Source organism: Microcebus murinus, chromosome 4, assembly GCF_040939455.1.
Source record: "Microcebus murinus isolate Inina chromosome 4, M.murinus_Inina_mat1.0, whole genome shotgun sequence".
Lineage (NCBI taxonomy): Eukaryota > Metazoa > Chordata > Mammalia > Primates > Cheirogaleidae > Microcebus > Microcebus murinus.
Window position 1 is genome coordinate 97,210,043 of NC_134107.1, and position 22,980 is coordinate 97,233,022.

The 22,980-nt window shown below is 41.7% G+C and overlaps 1 protein-coding gene across 3 annotated transcripts; it reads right to left on the reverse strand.

Moving 5' to 3' along the window:
- Nucleotides 1-639: 639 nt before the first annotated feature.
- Nucleotides 640-21,314, reverse strand: IFT46 (intraflagellar transport 46). Of its 3 annotated transcripts, none has more exons than XM_076002567.1 (13): nucleotides 21,132-21,314; nucleotides 20,310-20,406; nucleotides 15,070-15,168; nucleotides 11,999-12,151; nucleotides 11,167-11,300; nucleotides 7,129-7,203; nucleotides 6,831-6,924; nucleotides 6,255-6,383; nucleotides 4,834-4,955; nucleotides 4,420-4,486; nucleotides 1,990-2,050; nucleotides 1,613-1,698; nucleotides 640-1,122 (listed from the first exon to the last, which is right to left on the reverse strand). In XM_076002567.1, exons 3-13 carry the CDS (start codon nucleotides 15,112-15,114, stop codon nucleotides 1,027-1,029), a joined length of 1,062 nt encoding a protein of 353 aa, XP_075858682.1. In that variant the 5' UTR covers nucleotides 15,115-15,168; nucleotides 20,310-20,406; nucleotides 21,132-21,314; the 3' UTR covers nucleotides 640-1,026. The 3 variants fall into 3 exon arrangements, with proteins under 3 accessions (XP_075858682.1, XP_075858681.1, XP_012629063.1); XM_076002566.1 differs by having other exon boundaries at nucleotides 15,070-15,149; nucleotides 21,132-21,313; XM_012773609.3 differs by lacking the exon at nucleotides 11,999-12,151 and having other exon boundaries at nucleotides 15,070-15,149; nucleotides 21,132-21,309.
- Between the last annotated feature and the right edge of the window lie 1,666 nt (nucleotides 21,315-22,980).

The following is a 22,980-nucleotide window of genomic DNA, read 5'->3' on the forward strand; positions in this document are numbered from 1 at the left end:
GGACTGCTGCCATGATCCATTCATTTGCTTAAGCAAAAAAAAAAAAAAAAAAATTGGGAGTCAGCCGTGATTTCCTTCCTTCCATCCCCCACATCCAATCTACCACCAGTCTGTCAGTCCTACCCCACTGGTTATTTATCTGTAGTCTCTCAGCCCCATACTTTCCTTTCTATGTTTTGCTTTGTACTGCTGAATTCTCCAGATTTTTTTGATTTTTAACAATTCCCTATATTAAACACCCTTTGTTAGAAATAACTAGCATGATTTCAGATTTCCTGACTGGAGCTTGGCTGATAAAACTCCAAAATATTTCTCGAATCTGTCCATTTCTACTACAACCACCCTAACCATCTCTTGCCTGGATTGCTGCAATAGCTAGGCTCCCTGACACCACAAACAGACAGGTCTGAAGCTAGACAGGCAGGTAGCATTAACTAGAGAAAGACCCTTAGAAAATTAAATTCCAGGAGAAAAATGATTCCCTCTACTGCCAATCTTGGAAGACTGGGATTTGATTTTATTTCACAAAGCTGGTTTGCTTAAACTATTCTTCACTTACTACCCATTGCTAAGCCAAGTTCTTTGTCTCTGCCTTATGCTCAGTCAGGCTTTTCTTTTTCATATTATACACAAGCAGGATAATCTGACAGTAGAGCATTTTATTTATAAAATATTTGCCCACCAACTTTATGAATGAAAGATAATAATTCCATTCCTATCCCAAAAAGGACATCTTTTAAGCTTTCCTTCCTAACTGAGCTCCACGGGATCTCAGAAATTCCAATTCTTCTTACTCAAATCCCCACAGTGGTGTAGATTCATAACTCCCCCAGGAAGGCAATCTGAGATAGGCAGAGCTGTTTAACAAATATGTGCAGTGCTCTTTGGCAGAGAGGGTAGCAGGACATGTACTACCAGTGAGCCAAGCTGTGGCAAGGCAAGGACACCAGGTGGCTGACAATGATCTGTCTCAGCTGGGGTAGGAGAGCCAGTTCAGCCTTGAAATGGGGTGGCTTGGAAGGTGTCTCAGCTGAAGGTTAATGTCTCTGCATCTCCAGCTTGGGAGGTAGAGTTGGATGGAGGGGTGAATGCTTTCTTGCCTTCAGCAAGAGCTTTAAAATGCTGCAAGGAAAGAGGAGAAGGAACACTGAGTATTGAGGATACGCTAGTTGTTACGTTTTAGCAAAATTAACTTCATTAAAACCCTTTAAGCTCCTATTTTCTCCCAATTCTCCTTCCAGAACAATTCCTTGGTGCTATATTTGAAAAACAGCTAAAGATTTGCCCTACTTTCTTTAAAAATGAACCTCTTTTTACTTCCTTCCTGCTTCCATTCATGAGGCAGGAAGAACTTTATCTTTTAAAAAAAACAAGTGTCCTCTGTATGTTCTTACCTAGCTTCCTCTCAGGCCCAAATCTCTTCTACTTTCCCCTTCCTTTGAAAGCCCCACCACTGCCTCCTTTGCTGCTCTTTAATTATGAGGAAGGGCAAAGGTAACTCCAGGCAGAGACATCCTCCACTGCCACAGGACACAACCACAGCAGGCTCAGAACAGCGGAGACCGCAGCTCTCCTCACTACAACCTAAGTCAAACCCCGACGCTTGCCATACCTGTGAGTTCTTGAATTCTGAGTAGAGGGAAAAGAGCAGGTGGAGGGACTGGATCCGACTCTTATAGACAGGGATGTCTAGAATGGCTGAAATGAAGAAAAACTCCCAGGAACGGAAGCAAACGGAACTCTGGGAATTGTGGGGCATTTCTGTTTAGGATAGCCAACCTCCTCCCAGATGAGACGTGTTTCTATAGTTTTGGGAGTTAAGTACCCAGCAAGTAATCACATAAGCCCAGACACCACCCTTGAACACTGGTCTCAAGTGAAGGCTGTAACTCAAGATGCTATCTTCCCAGCGTACACAAGCTTTTCGAAAGCCTGCAGCGGATCTATCCAGTAGATCTATGAGGGATAGGAAAGGAAGGAAGAGCTTACCGCAGATCATGTCAATGTATTCTGCCAGGCTGCAATCAATCTCTGCCGTGGGCAGGCTCACCTGGAAGGAGTGTGAAATGGACCAAACTTCAGTGATCCTAGCAGCACGCTCTCTCTCTGAAGGAAAAGAGCTCCTAGCATAAGACATGGGCTAAATGGTGTTTCGCCCAAATTCATATGTTGAGGTCCTAACCATCTATACTTTAGAATGTGACTACACTTGGAGATAGGGTAATTAAAGAAATAATTAATTAATTAATTAAAATTAGGGTGAGCCATAATCTGATTGGTGTCCTTACAAGAAGAGGAGACTAAAGGCATAGACACAAACAGATAGACCATGTAAAGACACATAGGGAAGACTAAAGAAAGAGGCCTCAGAAGAAATCAACCTTGCCAACAACTTGATCTTGCTTTTTCTTTTTCCCCGATCAGTAAGATGGAATTGGTCATACTTATTAAGCACCAACATAATTCATGATCTATTAGAACCAGGAGATTTTTATAAGTAAAATTTACTGTAATGTTGTCTTCCTATGTAGATCTGTATAAAAGAAACTAGACCCAGGTATGGCCAAGTATTTATATAGCTACTTGGTATTGTAATGCTAATGGTCCCAGGATATCATAAGAACAGAGAAGATGGACATGACCTCTCACTCAGATGACAGGCTCTGGATCTAAAAAGTCATATTGTAAATTAAAAACCACTGTCTTGTTGGCATTCAGAGTTTTCCCTAAAAAAAAATTAAAAAAATAAAAAAACCACTACCTTGGCCGGGTATGGTGGCTCATGCCTATAATCCTAGCACTCTGGGAGGCCAGGCAGGTGGATTGCTCAAGGTCAAAAGTTCAAAACCAGCCTCGCAAGAGCGAGACCCCATCTCTACTAAAAATAAAAAGAAATTAATTGGCCAACTAAAAAAAATATAGAGAGAAAATGAGCCAGGCATGGTGGTACATGCCTGTAGTCCCAGCTGACGCCATGGCACTCTAGCCCAGGCAACAGAGTGAGACTCTGTCTCAAAAAAAAAAAAAACAAAAAAAACCAAACAACCACTGTCTTCTTAAAACTTTTTTCTCTTTTTACAAAAAACAGAGTACATATAGTTCTGCAATTTGCTTTTTTCATTTAACAATATGTCATTATTACTATTTCTTCATATTGGAGCAAAACGAGGCCGAATAATATTCCACTGCATGGTATTTCACTGAATGAATATATTAATACTAAAATCTAACCATTCAATCCCCTTATCAGACATTTTTTCTCAGCTACAGCTTTAAAATCCTGGAAGGAGAGACAATGTTTCCAAATTATTTGCTTTTATAATCAATTCCTAAGTAAACATGTACAAAAAGTCTCTGTCTTCATGGAGCTTACATTTTAGTGGGAGAAACAAAATAAGTAAGGACTATAGTAGGTTAGATGATAAGTTACAGAGAAAAAGTAGGGAAAGAGGGTAGGGAATGATGGGCCACTAGTATCACAATTTTAAATATGATGGCTAGGAAGGAACTGTTAATCATTTTTTGTTCAGTTTCCTTTTCTTATTGCCCTGTAGGAGCTCTCTGCCTGAACAATAACTTTTTCTAATATATATATACATAAAATAATTTTTCTTGGATTGTCACTGTATTTTAACTTTGTTTATGGTATCGGTACTTAGAAGCTATTATTTTTTAGTCTAAACTGTCACATTTTCCCCAGTATAACTTTTAAGTTTCTTATTATGGTGTAAAACACCTAACCATCCTAATTTCTCCTATATTTTCTTTTTCTTTTGAGACAGAGTGTCCCTTTGTTGCCCAGGCTAGAGTGAGTGCCCTGGTGTCAGTCAGCCCAGTGCACAGCAACCTCAAACTCCTGGGCTCAAGCAATCTTGCTGCCTCAGCCTCCCAAGTAGCTGGGACTACTGGCATGTGCCACCATGCCCGGCTAATTTTTTCTATATATATTAGTTGGCCAATTAATTTCTTTCTATTTATAGTAGAGATGGGGTCTCGCTCTTGCTCAGGCTGGTTTCGAACTCCTGACTCAAGCAATCCGCCCACCTTGGCCTCCCAGAGTGCTAGGATTACAGGCGTGAGCCACCGCGCCCGGCCTCTCCTATATTTTCTTATTTGAATAGTTTTATTTTTACATTAACTCTTTAATTCATTTAAAATTTATGTATGTATATGTTGAGGCAGAGACCTAACTTAATTTTTTCCAAATGGATAGTCAATTGTCTCATTGCAGCCTCATTCTATTGTGAATCATTTAAAAAACTACCTTCCTTATATACCAAATTTTCACATATATATGAGTTTCATGTATTACCATTAAGAAATTGATGATAATGGTGATGATGATGATATAGAAAGAGAGAAATCACAGGCCCGAGAGTGAATGCCATACTTTCTTACCTCTTGCTACCTTCCACTCACCTTGCCCAAAAGCTCTTCAAACTCTGGGGACCATTCCTGCATCAGTGTGTCAATGTCGGGCATGGGCCTGAAAGTATAGAAGTAAATATGAACAAGAAATGTGGACTGGACATCAGCAGCCTCTGGACTAAGATATTCTAGGATGAAGGAGAGGTCTTCAATCTGGCACATTTAAGATTTCAGGAGAACCTAAACTGAGCAAACCAAACTCACCCAGGGACTGGGGTTTGGAGGAGCTGGCACAGTAATGATACCAGAGTATGTCAGCCATCTGAGCCAGCAGCTTCCAGGATCTGTAGGCCCTCAGGTTGATCAAATATGTCCCTAGTCTCTGGGCCTCTGCTCAGGAGCAGTGGTTCACAGGTGGTGAAGGTGACTATGCATTACTATTGTAAAGAATGTGGTATCTCTTACCTTGTGTAGTGCACAGTTGCAGGTGGCTTAGAACGGTGTAACTCAGAGATGCTTTCAATCCACGTATCAATGGCTTTGGGATTCTTTTCTGCATCTTCCAGGCTCTTTACTTTCATATGTTGCTAGAAAAATAAGTAGAAAGCCTGGCTGATGGGAGTGAAGTAGTGCTCTTGTTCTTACAGAGTGGCCCATCATATCTGCTGCTCTTTTACACACAAGGAAGCTGATGAAAGGGAAGCCTGACAGCAGCCAATAAAGGGTCAGGAAACCCAGGTGAAATTTGCTGCAGAGTAAGCAAGGGCAAGTCAACAGGACAGGACTGACCACCATAAAATGCCATTTCACACCTACTAGGATGGCTAGAATCAAAAAGACACAATACCAAGTGTTAGTGAAGATGTGGAGAAATTGGAACTTTCATTCATTGCTGGTGGAATTGTAAAATGGTGCAGCCACTTTGGAAAAACTGTTTGGCAGTTCCTCAAATGGTTAAACATTAGAGTTACCACATGACCCAGCAATTCCACTACTATATATATAGTTTCTTATACATATATATAGAAACTTGGATTGTGTGTGTGTATATATATATGTACACATACACACAAAAACTTGGACACAAATGTTCAAAGCAAGGCCGGGCGTGGTGGCTCACGCCTGTAATCTTAGCACTCTGGGAGGCTGAGGCAGGCGGATTGCTCGAGGTCGGGAGTTCGAAACCAGCCTGAGCGAGACCCTGTCTCTACTAAAAATAGAAAGAAATTAATTGACCAACTAAAAGTATATATACAAAAAAAAAATTAGCCGGGCATGGTGGTGCGTGCCTGTAGTCCCAGCTACTTGGGAGGCTGAGGCAGGAGGATCGCTTGAGCCCAGGAGTTTGAGGTTGCTATGAGCTAGGCTGACGCCATGGCACTCACTCTAGCCTGGGCAACAAAAGTGAGACTCTGTCTCAAAAAAAAAAAAAAAAAAATGTTCAAAGCAGCATTATTAATAAAAGTGGAAACAGCTGGTGAACAGATAAACAAAATGTGGTATATCCATTCAGTAGAGTATTATTCAGCCATAAAAAGGAATGAGGTGGTTACCAGGGTCTAGAAGGAGGTGGGAGAGTGAAGATTGGGCACTAATGGGCATGGGGTTTCTTTCCAATATTTAGAATATTTCCTAATATTCTACATTAGGTAGTGGTGATGGCTGCACAACTTTGTGAATATACTAAACACTAAAGAAGTGCATAATTTCAAAGGGCAAATTTTATGTTATGTAAATTATATCTCAATAAAGCTGTCGTTGAAAAATTAGGGCTGGCCCAAAGCCACAGTCATCCCTTTAGGTAGGCATAAGTCAAGTGCACAAAGGCTGGCAAAGCTTCCACTCTTGGCCCTTTCCAGCTGAGGCCTGCACTTGCTAGATCTTACCATGACGTTGTGCTGCTTAGAGTTCTCTGTTAACCAGAGTGAGAGCACTGTAGGGTCTGACTGCTTTGTAGAAGGTTCATCCAATACCAACAGACCAAGGTTGTCAGGCTTTCCATCAGGACGTGGGACCTGAGTAAGAAAACGGTAAGAAAGCAGAAAGAAAATGGAAAAGCCATAACAAGGCTGTACCTGCTGCTTTCAATAAGATGAAGAGGAAGAACTCTTCTGGATCATCAGTGTTACCAGCATTAAGAAGCATGTGTGTTTATTATGCTGCGATAATACTAGCTAGAAAAACATGTGATCTATGGGAGCTTAAATATAAACCTGAAGTCATGGATAATTAGGAGGCAAATATCTGACAAAAATTTTAATATATAAAATAATAAAGTATTAAAGTATTACTTAACAATGAGTGTAACTCTGAACAGAGAGCAAGGTTAAGAATTTGAATGCAATTGAAGAATGAATATATATCAAGGTAGCCAATGCTAGTCAAAGAAATTAGTGGAACTGAGAGTAATGAGGAGTTAGAAGGAACACTTAAGGATTACTTTTAGGATGTACTGACTATACCTTTAAGAATGCATCAATATCCCCAACAGCTGGGATAAAATCAGGAATGAAGGGTTTCAGTTTGTGGTCCAGGTCAATCAACTGAGGTGTGTACCTAGGAGATATTGCCAAGGGAAGGTGGAGACACTCAAAGAAAGTTACTTTACTATTCAGGCTTAAAAAAAAAATCTAAGGAAAAAAGCCTTGTTTCAGACTAGAGGTAGGAAAAGTCTGGTGGGCAGCTCTGCTCACTATCCCACCAAGCCAAGTAGGAAAGGTGTGGGGCAAGGTAGGGATGGTGGGAGGTCCTAATACTCACCTACTGATGTACTGGAAGAGTTCCTTGATCTCAGAAGAAACTGGCAAATGCTCATAATCTGCGGGATCATAGGCCCTGGGGAAAGGAAAATACAGTTCATTCAAGAGGGCCAGAGAAGGCCGGGCGCGGTGGCTCACGCCTGTAATCCTAGCTCTCTGGGAGGCCGAGGCGGGCGGATTGCTCGAGGTCAGGAGTTCGAAACCAGCCTGAGCAAGAGCGAGACCCCATCTCTACTATAAATAGAAATTAATCGGCCAACTAATATATACAAAAAATTAGCCGGGCATGGTGGCGAATGCCTGTAGTCCCAGCTACTTGGGAGGCTGAGGCAGGAGGATTGCTTGAGCCAGGAGTTTGAGGTTGCTGTGAGCTAGGCTGATGCCACGGCACTCACTCTAGCCTGGGCAACAAAGCGAGACTCTGTCTCAAAAAAAAAAAAAAAAAAAAAAAAAGAGGGCCAGAGAAAAGCAGAAGTGACAGAGTCCTGGTCCAGCCCATGGAATTCACCACAAGGACATGACCCTGAATTTAGCTTCTGCTTCTCCTACATCTGCCTTTCCAGATGGCTTGCAGGACAACTTTAAAGTTGATCATAATTAACTCTCAATTATCTCTAACTCTGAAGAACAGAGGTGCAGAAATCCAAAACATAATTTTTTTTTTGAGACAAAGTCATGCTCTGTTGCTCAGGCTAGAGTGCCATGGCGTCAGCCTAGCTCACAGCAACCTCAAACTCCTGTGCTCAAACGATCCTCCTGCCTCAGCCTCCCAAGTAGCTGAGACTACAGGCATGAGCCACCACACCCAGCTAATTTTTCTGTTTTTAGTAGAGGTGGGGGTCTTGCTCTTGCTCAGGCTGGTCTCAAACTTCGGACCTCAACCAATCCTCCCGCATTGGTCTCCCGGAGTGCTAGGATTATAGGTGTGAGCCACCACACATGGCCAAAACATATTTTTATGTTAAAATGTAGTATAAATAGTTTTACCTTTTTTGAATTAAAGGGATGATGAGAAAAGGCATAATAAGAGATTTGAATTTCTAACATGAAAATAATTTGCACCAAGTAAAACAGGAATTTTACAGAGACATTGTTAACAGTATTATTTATAAAAGTAAAACATTGGAAACAAATGAAATATCCAGTTGGAAAATGGTTGGGTCAAATTAAACATTGCATAGTTATTAAAAAGTACTTGTAATTGGCCAACTAATATATATAGAAAAAATTAGCAGGGCATGGTGGCGCATGCCTATAGTCCCAGCTACTTGGGAGGTTGAGGCAGAAGGATTGCCTGAGCCCAGGAGTTTGAGGTTGCTGTGAGCTAGACTGATGCCACGGCACTCACTCTAGCCTGGGCAACAAAGCGAGACTCTGTCTCAAAAAAAAAAAAAAAAAAGTACTTGTATCGAGCTGGGCATGGATGGTAGTTCATGCCTATAATCCCAGCACTTTCGGAGACTAAGGGGGGAGGATTGCTTGAGCCCAGGAGTTTGAGGTTGCTGTGAGCTAGGCTGACGCCACGGCACTCACTCTAGCCTGGGCAACAAAGCGAGACTCTGTCTCAAAAAAAAAAAAAAAAAGTACTTGTATCGAGCTGGGCATGGATGGTAGTTCATGCCTATAATCCCAGCACTTTCGGAAACTAAGGGGGGAGGATTGCTTGAGGCCAGGAGTTTGGGGCTGTAGTGAGTGATGATCACACCACTGCATTCCAACTTGGGCAACAAAGTGAGACCCTGTCTCAAAAAAAAAAGGCTGGGCATGGTGGCTCACGCCTGTAATACTAGCACTCTGGGAGGCTGAGGCAGGAGGATCCCTCAAGGTCAGGAGTTCAAGACCTGCCTGAGCAAGAGTGAAACCCTGTCTCTATAAAAAATAGAAATAAATTCACTGGACAACTAAAAACATATAGAAAAAGTAAGCCGGGCATGGTGGTGCATGCCTGTAGTCCCAGCTACTCGAGAGGCTGAGGCAGAAGGATCATTTGAGTCCAGGAGTTTGAGGTTGCTGTGAGCAAGCCTGTCACCATGGCACTCTAGCCTGGGCAACACAGCAAGACTCTGTCACAAAAAAAAAAAAGTACTTTATCAATACATGAACATAAATAGTAAAAAAGTAGAACACATAATATTAATTACTATTCAGTAAAATGTAATAATCATTGGCAAAGTGTGTAAACGAGTTGGAAGGTTATTAGTAAGGTTCTTCTAACCATGAATGGTGGTTTATACCTGTAATCCCAGCACTTTGGGAGACTGAGGTGGGAAGATTGCTTAAGGCCAGGAGTTTGAGACCAGCCTGGCAAACATAGTGGGACTCCATCTTTACCAAAAAATACATAAAAATTATCTGGGCATGGTGGGATGTGCCTGTAGTCCCAGCTACTTAGGAGGCTGAGGTGAGAGGATTGCTGAGCCCAGGAGTTGGAGGCTGCTGTGAACTATGATTGCTATGATCGAGCCACTGCACTCCAGCCTGGGTGACATGGTGACCCTGTCTCAAAAAAAAAAAAAAAAGGTTCTTCCAGGGAGCAGGGAGACTTGCTTAACAAAAAATTAAATATATGGATGACTTAAAATTTATATTTCCTCAGATGACAATTTATACATTTAGGATATGATCATTACATAAAGTAGGAAGCATGAGAAGTTAGTCTGGGATTGAACATTTGCTTCATTTACTTAGTGCCTGGCTGCAGGTGGATAATCCAAAGATAACTATTTTTCATTTTTCCTAAAACTTTAATAAATGATGCATGCACATGATAAAAAAATAAAAGGTACAAAATATATACAGTGAAAAGTTATATCTCCCACCTGTCTCCTTGCCTCCAAGTTCCTCTCTGAAAGGTAATTTCACTATTATAACTAGCTCTAGTTTATCCTTCCAGAGACAGTCTATGTAATATTTGTTTTGCATACATGGTAGCACAGCGTAAACACTCTGCTACACCTTTTTTTCAATTTAACAGTATCAGCTGGTCATGCCTATAATCCTACCACTCTGGGAGGCCGAGGCGAGAGGATCATATGAGTCCAGGAGTTCAAGACCAGCCTGAACAAGAGCGAGACCCCATCTCTACTAAAAATAGAAAAAAATTAGTTGAGCAACTAAAAATAGAAAAAAAAAATTAGCTGGGTGTGCTGGTGCGTGCCTGTAGTCCCAGCTACTTGGAAAGCTGAGGCAGGAGAATCACTTGAGCCCAGGAGTTTGAGGTTGCTGTGAGGTAGGCTGACACCATGGCACTCTAGCCTGGGAAACAGAGAGAGACTATGTCTAAAAAAAAACAAAAACAAAACCCAGTATCTCTTGGAGCTTGCTCTTTACCAGTGCATAGAGAGCTACCTCAGACTTCCTAATGACTAGATAGAATTCTACTGATTGGTTAATCTGTCATTTAACGAGTAATTGTATTTTAAATGGATGGGCCTTAGAATCCATTTTGGATCCCTATAGGGATCCCTATAGGGCTGGCCGGGGCGTGGTGGCTCATGCCTGTAATCCTAGCACTCTGGGAGGCCGAGGCAGGCGGATTGTTCCATATCAGGAGTTTGAAACCAGCCAGAGCAATAGCAAGACCCTGTCTCTACTAAAAATAGAAAGAAATTAATTGGCCAACTAAAAATATATAGAAAAAATTAGCGAGGCATGGTGGCGCGTGCCTGTAGTCCCAGCTACTCGGGAGACTGAGGCAGCAGGATTGCTTGAGCCCAGGAGTTTGAGGTTGCTGTGAGTTAGGCTGACGCCATAGCACTCACTCTAGCCTGGGCAACAAAGCGAGACTCTGTCTCAAAAAAAAAAAAAAAAAAATCATGTAATCCCTGAGCCCACAAATGTTTCAGTTGCACAAGTGACACCACAGGACTAGATGAGGCAGTGAGGCCACAACGGAATGAAAAGTCATCATTCTAAGACATCTGAAAACCTTAAATAGAGATCAAAAGAGATGCCGGAATTTTGCTTCTAACAGACATCCTCCCGGTCCAGTGTTTTGAAGGAAGTGTTTTAGTCCTTGGCTTGGGTGTCCTTTTCTCACCCTTCCAGAGGGGCTCCATGCTCTTCATCATCATCATCATCATCAGAATCAGTTTCAGATGAGTCGTCGTCATCATCATCATCATTTTCACTAAAGCCCCGTTGAGATGTCAACTGTGAGGTTTTCTTCTTCTCCTGAGATAGGGCAGGGCAGGTGTAGAGAGGGTCACATAAAGAGAAATGTACCTATGCCCAGTTCTCTATGGCTCTAACCAATATCCACCCCCCTCAACCTGGCACCTAATCACCAGAAAGAGAAGGTAACACTTTCTAGAAGGGGCTTGAGAGCCTTCTGCTCTGCTTCAAATGGATCCCCACTTTATATAACCATATTCCATTTCTCTACTTGAGGCTGGGTATAAATTCTGTCTAATTTATATCTATTGTACCTATTATTTAGGAGATCCTGATAGCCTGCATCAACTTTCTCTAGACAGCTTCAACCCTAAAACCTAGGGACTTTCAAAAAAGAGGATGACAACTCTATTTTGGGAAGGAATGGGGAAGATGAAGTGGGGAAGAGAAATTTTATAGAATCTTAATACTCGCAAAGGTCTTAGGAAGGAAATCTAGTATGTAATTTGCAAGACTACCCAGGGTAAGCTGCTTGAAATGACCAAAAGAATAAAGTTCATAATCAACCCTGTGCCTGAATTCTGACCAGCAGTTCCAGAGGCCATGGGTTTTCCATTTTTGTCCAGTGGTATTTCTCTTCATGGGCTATCTGACTTATCCATATTTCCCTTTCCTTCCCCCATAAGTCAAATGCAATAATTATCCCTTTTATCTCAAGATATGCAGCTCTTTTGTTCTTAGCATTAATTACAACCTACCTTTCTGAGCTTCTGGTTCTCTATGTACCATCCTACCCTTTCAAGTCCATGAGAAGGGGTCTGGTGGCGCTTAGGATTTGCAGGGGCAGATGGGACAAGGTCCATGTCTTTGCCTCTGTGGCCTGGAGCCTGTGGTATGCCCTCCCTTAGGACCTGAAGGATGACCAATTGGCCCCCTTTAAAAGTAGGTTTTGAAAGTTTGGTTTCCATATGCCACATGGCTTATATTAAGGTTAAAAGATGCTTGGTTCCAGTTTTTCAAAGTTACTCAATATTTCTTTATAGTTAAGCAGCTATTGGCACACAAAACTGTGACACATCACAAGACATCAAAAATTGCTTCTGGCTGGGCATGATAGCTCATGTCTATAATCCTAGCACTCTGGGAGGCTAAGGTAGGAGGATCGTTTGAGGTTAGGAGTTTGAAATCAGCCTAAGCTACAGCAAGACCCTGTCTCTACTAAAAAAAAAATTAGAAAAATATTAGCTGGGCATGGTGGTGTGTGCCTGTAGTCCCAAACACTAGGGAGGCTGAGGTAGGAGGATTGCTTAAGCCCAGAAGTTTGAGACTGCGGTGAGCAATAATGATGCTACTGCACCCTAGCAAGGGCCACAGAGCATGACCCTGTCTCAAAAAAAAAAAAAAAAATTGCTTTGGGTCACTATTTCCTGTAAGAATAACAGATTTATTATATGTAGATAAAAATATATTCTATTTTAATCTGTAATATGTAAGACCAATAATGAAACACAGTTGCAGAATTTATTCTGTGACTATGCACTATGCCTTATTGGTATATAACTGATAAGAACCTTTCAGAGTTTTCTTTCTGAATTCAAGATTTGTCAAAATTACTCTTAGTGGCTGGGCATGCTGGCTCACGCCTATAATCCTAGCACTCTGGGAGGCTGAGGCGGGCGGATTGTTCAAGTTCGAAACCAGCCTGAGTGAGACCCCGTCTCTACTAAAAGTAGAAAGAAATTAATTGACCAACTAAAAATATATATACAGGCCGGGCGCGGTGGCTCACGCCTGTAATCCTAGCTCTTGGGAGGCCGAGGCGGGCGGATTGCTCAAGGTCAGGAGTTCAAAACCAGCCTGAGCAAGAGCGAGACCCCGTCTCTACTATAAATAGAAAGAAATTAATTGGCCAACTGATATATATATATAAAAAAATTAGCCGGGCATGGTGGCGCATGCCTGTAGTCCCAGCTACTAGGGAGGCTGAGGCAGAAGGATCACTCGAGCCCAGGAGTTTGAGGTTGCTGTGAGCTAGGCTGACGCCACGGCACTCACTCTAGCCAGGGCAACAAAGTGAGACTCTGTCTCAAAAAAAAAAAAAAAAAAAAAAATTACTCTTAGTCACATGGGAAGCAGTTTTGGCAAAGGGAATTTTTAAGAATATTGATTCTCAGGCCAGGTACAGTGGCTCATGCCTATAATCATAGAACTCTGGGAGCCCAAGGCAGGAAAATCGTTTGAGCCCAGGAATTTGAGGCTGCAATGAGCTATGATGACACCACTGCACTCTACCTAGGCAAAAAAGAGCAAGATTCTGTCTCCAAAAAAAAAAAAAAAAAATTGGTTGTCAATTTAAAGATTATTCAAAAGTAGATCCTTTCTGCTGATTCTGGGTGCATACAAAATTGGAAAGATAAATGAGCCTTGAATACTGACCACAGCATGAAGACTAAAAGGAGTTAGGGTGGCTATGCAAAATTCAGAGGTTGCGGGGAGGGGAGGATGGGCAATATATGTAACCTTAACACTTGTACCCCCATAATACGCTAAAATAAATAAATAAATAAAACTAAAAAAAAAAAAAAAATTCAGGCCAGGCGCAATGGCTCACGCCTGTAATCCTAGCACTCTGGGAGGCCGAGGTGGGAGGATTGCTCGAGGTCAGGAGTTCGAAACCAGCCTGAGCAAGAGTGAGACCCCGTCTCTACTATAAATAGAAAGAAATTAATTGGCCAAATAATATATATAGAAAAAAAAAATTAGCCGGGCATGGTGGCGCATGCCTGTAGTCCCAGCCACTTGGGAGGCTGAGGCAGAAGGATTGCTTGAGCCCAGGAGCTTGAGGTTGCTGTGAGCTAGGCTGATGCCACGGCACTCATTCTAGCCTAGGTGACAAAGTGAGACTCTGTCTCAAAAAAAAAAAAAAAAAAAAAAGGCAAAAGACTTTAAATTACCTCATGTGTAAGATGTTGAAGTAACACACTAGTCATGGAGTGGGACTCATCTCAAAATGTTACCTTTTAGGCTTTTTATGACATCAATCTATATCACTACAGCTTTCTGTATTACTTCAAATATTCTTTGCCTGAATTTCTAAAGCTCCCGTTCTTAAAAGACCATTACAATGGAACCATGGATCACATGCTAAGGCTGAACACGAATGGTTGTTAATAGAGCACATGTGCAACTCTAAGGTCCTACCTGGCTAAAGATGTAGGCATCTTTCCATCTTTCAGAAATGAGGTTATTCTCTAGGATCACAGAATAACAGCAAAGGGACATCTAGGTCTTAAGACTTCAAACTTAATTTCTTTCACAAAATATTGGCAGTATTACAAGTGTTGACAATGAAAAAATGCCTAGACCAATAATTCCAAACTTGCTTTATCATAAGAATTATCTGGCTTGCTTCCTAACAACATAAATTCACAGGCTTTTACCTTTGAGATTCTGGTTGAGGCCTGAGAATCAGTATTTTAAAAATAAGTATCTCAGTTGATTCTTATAATCAGTAAAGTTTGTGAAACACTGGCCTACATTATATGAAATTCCTCACCAAAAAGTCAACTGTACAGTAGGCTTTATTCCTGAAGAAGGGCCAAACTCTCAAGTTTCTTTGCTACTGACTTTCCTGCATGAGCTCAAAGATATTTACCCATTGGACATGAGAGTTCAAAACATGTTTACTATTGAACTATTGTCATCTCTAACTACTAAAAACCCAAAACAGAAATTCTACAAGAAGCTGTGAGTTATGACTCAAGGGACATAATTAAAAAAAAAGAAGAAGAAGAAGAAGAAGAAAAAGCAGCTGTGGGTTATACTGTACCTTGTTATTTTCTTCTTCATACTCATCACTGCTGTTATCAGCCATAGTCTTGTTAGGAAGCCGGGCAGAATGAGGAAGTCCTTACAAGAAACATTTTTCCTTTAGGTTATTGTTAATATCATTTTTAAATGCAAATATTTTTAGTTTACAAAATTTATTCCCTAACCATTTTATGCAACAGGGTTTATCAGAACATCACTAAAAGACAGGAGACTGAATTGTAGTCATGGCTTTGTCAGTTCAATTCAAGATATATTTACTATGCATTTCTGTGGTTAAGGTACTGGGGTTAGACCTTATACTAGTCAATATAATATAAACTCTGCCCAAATAATGGCCAACAAACATATGAAAAAATATTCAACATCTCTAATCATCAGGGAAATGTAAATCAAAACCACAATGAGATATCACTTATCTCCAGTGAGAAAGGCCTTTACTAAAAAGTACCAAAACAGGGCCAGGTGCGGTGGCTCACACCTATAATCCCAGCACTTGTGGGAGGCTGAGGCAGGCAGATCACTCAAGGTCAGGAGTATAGAACCAGCCTGAGAAAGAGCGAGAACCCATCTCTACTATAAATAGAAAGAAATTAATTGGCCAGTTAAAAATATATAGAAAAAATTGGCCGGGCATGGTGGCGCATGCCTGTAGTCCCAGCTACTCGGGAGGCTGAGGCAGAAGGGTTGCCTGAGCCCAGGAGTTTGAGGTTGCTGTGAGCTAGGCTGACACCACGGCACTCTACCCCAGGCAAAAGAGTGAGACTCTGTCTCAAAAAAAAAAAATTCCCAAAATAATAAATGTTGGCGTGGATGCAGAGAAATAGGAACACTCATACACTGCTGGTGGGACTGCAAACTAGTTCAACCTCTGTGGAAAGCAATATGGAGATACCTTAACGCAATACAAGTAGATCTACCATTTCACCCAGCAATCCCATTATTGGGCATATCTACCCAAAAAGAACAAAAGGCACTCTATAAAAAAGATACCTGCACTTGAATAAACGTTTATAGCAGCACAATTCACAGTTGCAAAGATGTGAAAACAACCCAAGTGCCCATCAATACAGGAGTGGATTAATAAAATGTGGTATATGTATACCATGGAGTACTATTCAGCTATAAGAAACAATTGTTATATAGCACCTCTTGTATTTTCCTGGATAGAATAAGTGAAGTATCCCAAGAATGGAAAAATAAGTACCACATGTACTCACCAACAAATTGGTATTAACTGATCAACACCTAAGTGGACATATAGAAATAACATTTATTGGGTGTAGGGCAGATGGGAGGGGGGAGGAGGGGATGGGTATATACATACATAATGAGTGTGATGTGCACCATCTGGGGGATCGGCACACTTGAACCTCTGACACAGGGCAGTGGGGAGGGGGAAGGAGCAAAAGGCAACACACGTAACCTAAACATGTGTACCCCCATAATATGCTGAAATAAAGAAAAAATATATAAACTCTGCCCTTAGTTTATATATTGGTAAAATGAACTAGTAAAGTGAAAAGAGTGCTGGACTTATAGCTAGAATACTGTGTTTGAAGGGCAATTACTTGAACAAAATGACTTAACCTTTCTGAGTCTCAGTATTCCCATCTCTAAATGGGGTCACTAATATTACTCACCCAGGACTGTTATAATGATTAAATGAGAAAACTTATATGGAAGGAACTGACCCAGAGCCTGGCAAATAACAGTCACAAATTTGAATCTGAATCAGTATCCGTCAGATAAAAGCAATAAAAAATATAATGAATGATTAAAAGTATAACTAGATTTAAGGTACTAACTGGTGTGAAAACATGTTAAACTATTTCTAATTCAAATAAATGCAAACAAAACACCATTTTTTGGCTTACTAAATTAGCCCAAACTGAAAACAAATTATAATGTCTGCAGCTGGCAAGAGCATAAACATACTCATGTCAAAAACCTGGGTAGCTAGGTATATACCCCAAAGAACTGAAAACAGAGACTCAACAAGACACTGTATACCTCTGTTCATAGCAGCATTATTTGTAATAGTCAAAAGATGTAAATGACTCAAGTGTCTGTTAATACATGAATGAATTTTTAAAAAGTGGTATATACATGCAATGGAATATTATTCAGCCTTAAAAAGGAAAGAAATTCAACACATGCTACAACATAGATGAACCTTGAAAACATTAAGCTAAGTGAAATAAGTCAGCCACAAAAGGACTAATGTAGTACGATTTCACTTATGAGGTACTAAAAATAGGTAAATTCAAAGACAAAATAGAATAGTGGTTATTAGGAACTAGGGGAAGTAGGGAATCAGGAGTTATTGTTTAAGGGGTACAGAATTTCTGTCTGGGGGATGAAAAAGTTCTAGAAATAGTGGTGATGATTATACAACATTGTGAATGTACTTAATGCCATTTATCACTTAAAAATGGTTAAAAAAAGCCAGGCACGGTGGCCCATGCCTGTAATCCCAGCACTTTGGGAAGCCAAAGGAAGAGGATCGCTTGAGCCCAGGAGAGTTCAAGACCAGCCTGGGCAACAAAGCGAGACCCCGCCTCTACAAAAATTTAAAAATTAGTAGCCAGGCACGGTGGTTCACGCCTGTAATCCTAGCACTCTGGGAGGCCGAGGTAGGCAGATTGCTCGAGGTCAGGAGTTCAAAACCAGCCTGAGCAAGAGCGAGACCCCATCTCTACTATAAATAGAAAGAAATTAATTGGCCAACTGATATATATATATATATAAAATTAGCCGGGCATGGTGGCACATGCCTGTAGTCCCAGCTACTCGGGAGGCTGAGGCAGTAGGATCGCTTGAGTCCAGGAGTTTGAGGTTGCTATGAGCTAGGCTGACACCATGGCACTCACTCTAGCCTGGACAACAAAGCGAGACTCTGTCTCAAAAAAAAAAAAAAAAAAAAAAATTAGTTGGACATGGTGGCACACACCTGTAGTCCTAGCTACTCAGGAGGCTAAGCCAGAGGATTGCTTGAGCAAGGAGTTAGGGGCTGCAGTGAGATATGACTGTGCCACTGCACTACAGCATAGGCAACAAAGTGTGACCCTGTCTCAAAAAAAAAACGGTTAAAATGGCAAATTTTATGTTATGTATATTTTACTACAATAAACCAAAACCCTAGGTGTCATCCTGATTCCTAACTCAAGAGCCAAATCTAATCCATCAGGAAGTCTAAGTAGGCTGGGAGAGGGGGCTCACGCCTATAATCCTAGCACTCTGGGAGGCCGAGGCGGGTGGATTGCTCAAGGTCAGGAGTTTGAGACCAGTCTGAGCAAGAGTGAGACCCCATCTCTACTATAAATAGAAAGAAATTAATTGGCTAACTAAATATATATATATATATATATATATACACACATATAAAAAAATTTAGCCAGGCATGGTGGCACATGCCTGTAGTCCCAGCTACTCGGGAGGCTGAGGCAGGAGGATTGCTTGAGCCCAGGAGTTTGAGGTTGCTGTGAGCTAAGCTGACACCACGGCACACTAGCCTGGGCAATAGAAGTGAGACTCTGTCTCAAAAAAAAAAAAGGAAGTCTTAGTGATTCCACAAAATATACCTTCTCTATTCTCAACTTCCTCACCAGAGTCCAAGCCACTACCATTTCAACTCAGCCACTGCAACAGTCCCTCCTACCCATTCCACACACTTTCCTTTGCATCTTTCAACGCATTCCACACATGACAGCAACACAGCCTTCAAAGCTCCGTTTGTTATGCCTCCTGCCTACCTCTCTGATCTGAACATATACCAGTCCCCACTACCACACACTGGTCTCTTTCAGGTCCTCAAACTAAGCCAAGTTCCTTCAGGCCTCAGAGTTTTTACATTTCACATGCTGTCTCCTCTTCCTGGCCTACTTTTCCTCAGTATTTAGACCCTTATCATTTTTCAGTCTCAAATGTTACCTCCTTAGGTCTTTCCTGACCACACTATTAAAAGCAGGTCCCCCTCCTCACCATTATTCTCCATAACAGCAAACAATTTGCCTCCATCAATGCACTTGTCACATTTGTAATTATGTTTATTTACTCATTGGTTATCTGGCTCCCATGATTACAAGCACCAGGATGGCAGGGACAATGTGTCATTTGTTTTAACACTGTATACCCAGAGCCAAGCATGAGGCTGGCACATAGTAGGCATTTAAAAATGTTTGTTGAATAAATGAATGGTGTCAAGTCCTCTATAACAAAAATATTCCATTGAGATTTTGGTTGGGGTTGTAGGTTAACACATTATCTGCCATGAGAGTTGTATTTAACTCACTCTAGTTTTGACCCTGGGGCCACATGAAGCATATATAAAATCTTACTTGTTGACATTCTTATTGTTGCAATTAATATTGACAATTTAATTCTAAAAACGTGGATTAAATGAATAGAAGTGAATAAATTTTGTTTTTCTATTTATGTTTACCTTTAAATTACACTCAAAATTTTTATTTTATTTTCATAATAAAACCCTGTGGCCACAAGGAAAAGTTTCTGATTTTTTTGTATGGCAGTCAATGTGTTAAGGGCAAGTTATGAAGCATCTTCCAAGCTGAGGAAAACATAGTTTTGATAAGTTTAAAAAAACACGACAGGCCGGGCGCTGTGGCTCACGCCTGTAATCCTAGCTCTTGGGAGGCCGAGGCGGGCGGATTGCTCAAGGTCAGGAGTTCAAAACCAGCCTGAGCAAGAGCGAGACCCCGTCTCTACTATAAATAGAAAGAAATTAATTGGCCAACTGATATATATATAAAAAATTAGCCGGGCATGGTGGCGCATGCCTGTAGTCCCAGCTACCCGGGAGGCTGAGGCAGAAGGATCACTGGAGCCCAGGAGTTTGAGGTTGCTGTGAGCTAGGCTGACGCCACGGCACTCACTCTAGCCTGGGCAACAAAGCGAGACTCTGTCTCAAAAAAAAAAAAAAAAAAAAAAAAAAACACGACAGTGAACCCCTCGAAGACTGTTGAGCACAGCAATAACATGAAGTAAATGGTAATAAAATGAAGTAAATAGGGTTGGACTGGGGGAAGATCCTGCAATCTGGGAGGTTGTGGTTTCTCCCCCCTTAACTAGTTAGAAAACAAACAATGGCAAGTGAAGCAACTTGACTTGAAAGTCAACATTTGCTATTATAAAATAGGAACTTCTTGAAGACAACCACAAATCCATCCTACGCTTTGTTCTGAGAACATTTCTCTTCTTTCTTCTTCATTCATCTCTTACCTTTGTGCCTTGGGGTTGGAGTATAAATACTTGCAACCTCTTCAGAGTCGTTAATCTCTAGACGCTCATCATATGTCTGGTTTTCAACAGTCTTGGTCTAAGCAAAAGGAGACATGATAACAAAGCTCCTATTATGGAACACTAAGCGCTCAGCCAGGAGATAAATTCCAAAACAGTATGGTTCCTCTTCCTTACTCAAGAAACAGGTTTTACATAAAACCTGCATCCCCATCCTAACTTTCCTTAAGGCTTCTTGGCCCCACGTCAAGCAGTTAAGTCATGCTGCTGCAGCCCTTATTTAGGAACTGCTGGCAGGCTGGCTGAGGAACAACGAGAGAATCATGGAGGGAAACGACAGCCAACTTCTGCAGCAGATTCCCAAACTGTAAGATACACATGCATGGGTAGAGCAGTATTTGCACATAGACGGTGGCTTTCTTCTCAGGTTGGTCGGTTTTCCCAAGGCTGCTGGGGTTTCTCAGGGGAGGCTGTAGAAGTTCCATAAAGAGTTCTGTCTCTGGGGCCACCTTTCGGGTGAGGAGAGGCCCCCAAAGAGAGAGTAAACTCCAGTCTCTCTCGGTCCCATCCAATAATCCCGAGAGCATCACTCCCATCTCCACCCCGGTAATGCAGATCGAACCCTACTTAAGCGTCCTGGGGAATAAAGGAAGCAGGACGGTTGGTGGTGGGGTGGGGGGTGAAGGAACGGTTATCTCGGAGATGGGAAGAGGAAACAGTGAGCAGGGGAAAGGGGAGTCCTCTTAAATTCCTTATGGGAGGGAGGAAGGCAGTTCCCTTTCTGCTGGGGTGAGTACGAATTACCTGTAGCCCCTCTGAATCCGTCTCTAGAATATAGAAAGAACCCCAGCCTAGGGCTGGGGTCTCACTCTAATCTCAGGGTAGGCCACTTTACGGGTTCCACCCGGAGCAACCAGCCTGTTGTCAGTCGCTAGGCAAACAGATAAATAATCGCGAGACTTGCTTCCACTCTCGTGAGACCTCCTCCACTCACCGCACCTTACGCCTCTTCCTGCGAAGGGTCTCTGCGCGCAGGAAGAAGCTCTCGGGAGCGCGGATACAACCTCTCTGGGCGGCCAAGTCGCCTGTTTGTCTATGGTTTCAGTGGCTGCGTCTGTCGCGGCATCTAGCGGCTGTAGGTGGCAAAGCGGACTGATGAATTTCGGCTCGTGTAGTCAGCCGTCCAATCTGGAAACAGGGTTGTGAGTATGTTCCCTCTAGGACGGGAATCACTGGTCATGCAGTTCCTTCTAGACTTATCAGAATTTAGACACACTCTCCAGGGAATATTCCACATCACTTTGTACGCCCTTCTGTAGCATTTATATTACAGTATAGTCTTTTCCATCACAGTGACTGATGGTATGGGACATACGCTACCAAATTAGTCCTTGTTTATCTGAGGTTCAAATTTAACTCTGTGTCCTGAATTTTTATTTGCTAACGAAGACTGTGAACTTCTTTAAGGCAGGATTTGTGTCCAATTAATTTTTAAACTCTTCGTAGCACCAGTATGTTGCATATATTAGGCACTTGTTGGGTGGATCAGTGAAGGAATGAGTGAATAACGATATAAGGAACAAATAATTCAAAACTCTAGACATAAATAATTTTGGGAGTCAGAGAGATACATAGAAAAAAATATTGGAAATTTGACCCTGAAAACCTGCCAGAGGAAAACAAGGAAAGTGGCTTAAAAAGAAATGAGAGATCCTAGCACTCTGGGAGGCCGAGGTGGCCGGATTGCTCGAGGTCAGGAGTTTGAAACCAGCCTGAGCAAGAGCACGTCTCTACTGTAAATAGAAAGAAATTAATTGGCCAACTAATATACATAGAAAAAATTAGCCGGGCATGGTGGCGCATGCCCCGTAGTCCCAGCTACTCGGGAGGCTGAGGCAGGAGGATGGCTTGAGCCCAGGAGTTTGAGGTTGCTGTGAACTAGGCTGACGCCAGGGCACTCACTCTAGCCTGGGAAACAAAGTGTGACTCTATCACTCTATCTTTAAAAAAAGAAGAAAGGAAGGAAGGAAGGAAGGAGGGAGGGAGGGAGGGAAGGAAGGAAGGAAGGAAGGAAGGAAGGAAGGAAGGAAGGAAGGAAGGAAGGAAGGAAGGAAGGAAGGAAGGAAGGAAGGAAGGAAGGAAGGAAGGAAGGAAGGAAGGAAGGAAGGAAGGAAGGAAGGAAGGAAAAATGAGAGATATCTCCTCGAAGGAAGGAAGGAAGGAAGGAAGGAAGGAAGGAAGGAAGGAAGGAAGGAAGGAAGGAAGGAAGGAAGGAAGGAAGGAAGGAAGGAGAAATGAGAGATATCTCCTCTGAAAGACTTCTAGTTAAAAATGGAACCAAAAAGTATTTTTATTTTTGTGATTTATTATTGCTCCTAATAATGGGTACGTAATGTTGAGTACTTACTATGTAGGAGCACTTAGATTATATAATCTAATTTACTTCACAATCTTTCGAGATAAAGTTACTGCCAGTTTACAGATTGGGTAATTGAGGCTTAGAAAGTTGCCTAAAGTCACTCAGCTAGTAAGTGCTGAAAATAGAAATCAAACATAAGACAGACTGATTCCTAAGTCTTTGCTTTTAGCAATTATGATATACTACTGTCTCTAAAGCACTCCTCGTGAAGCATGCTTGCAGGAGTGCTTTTCA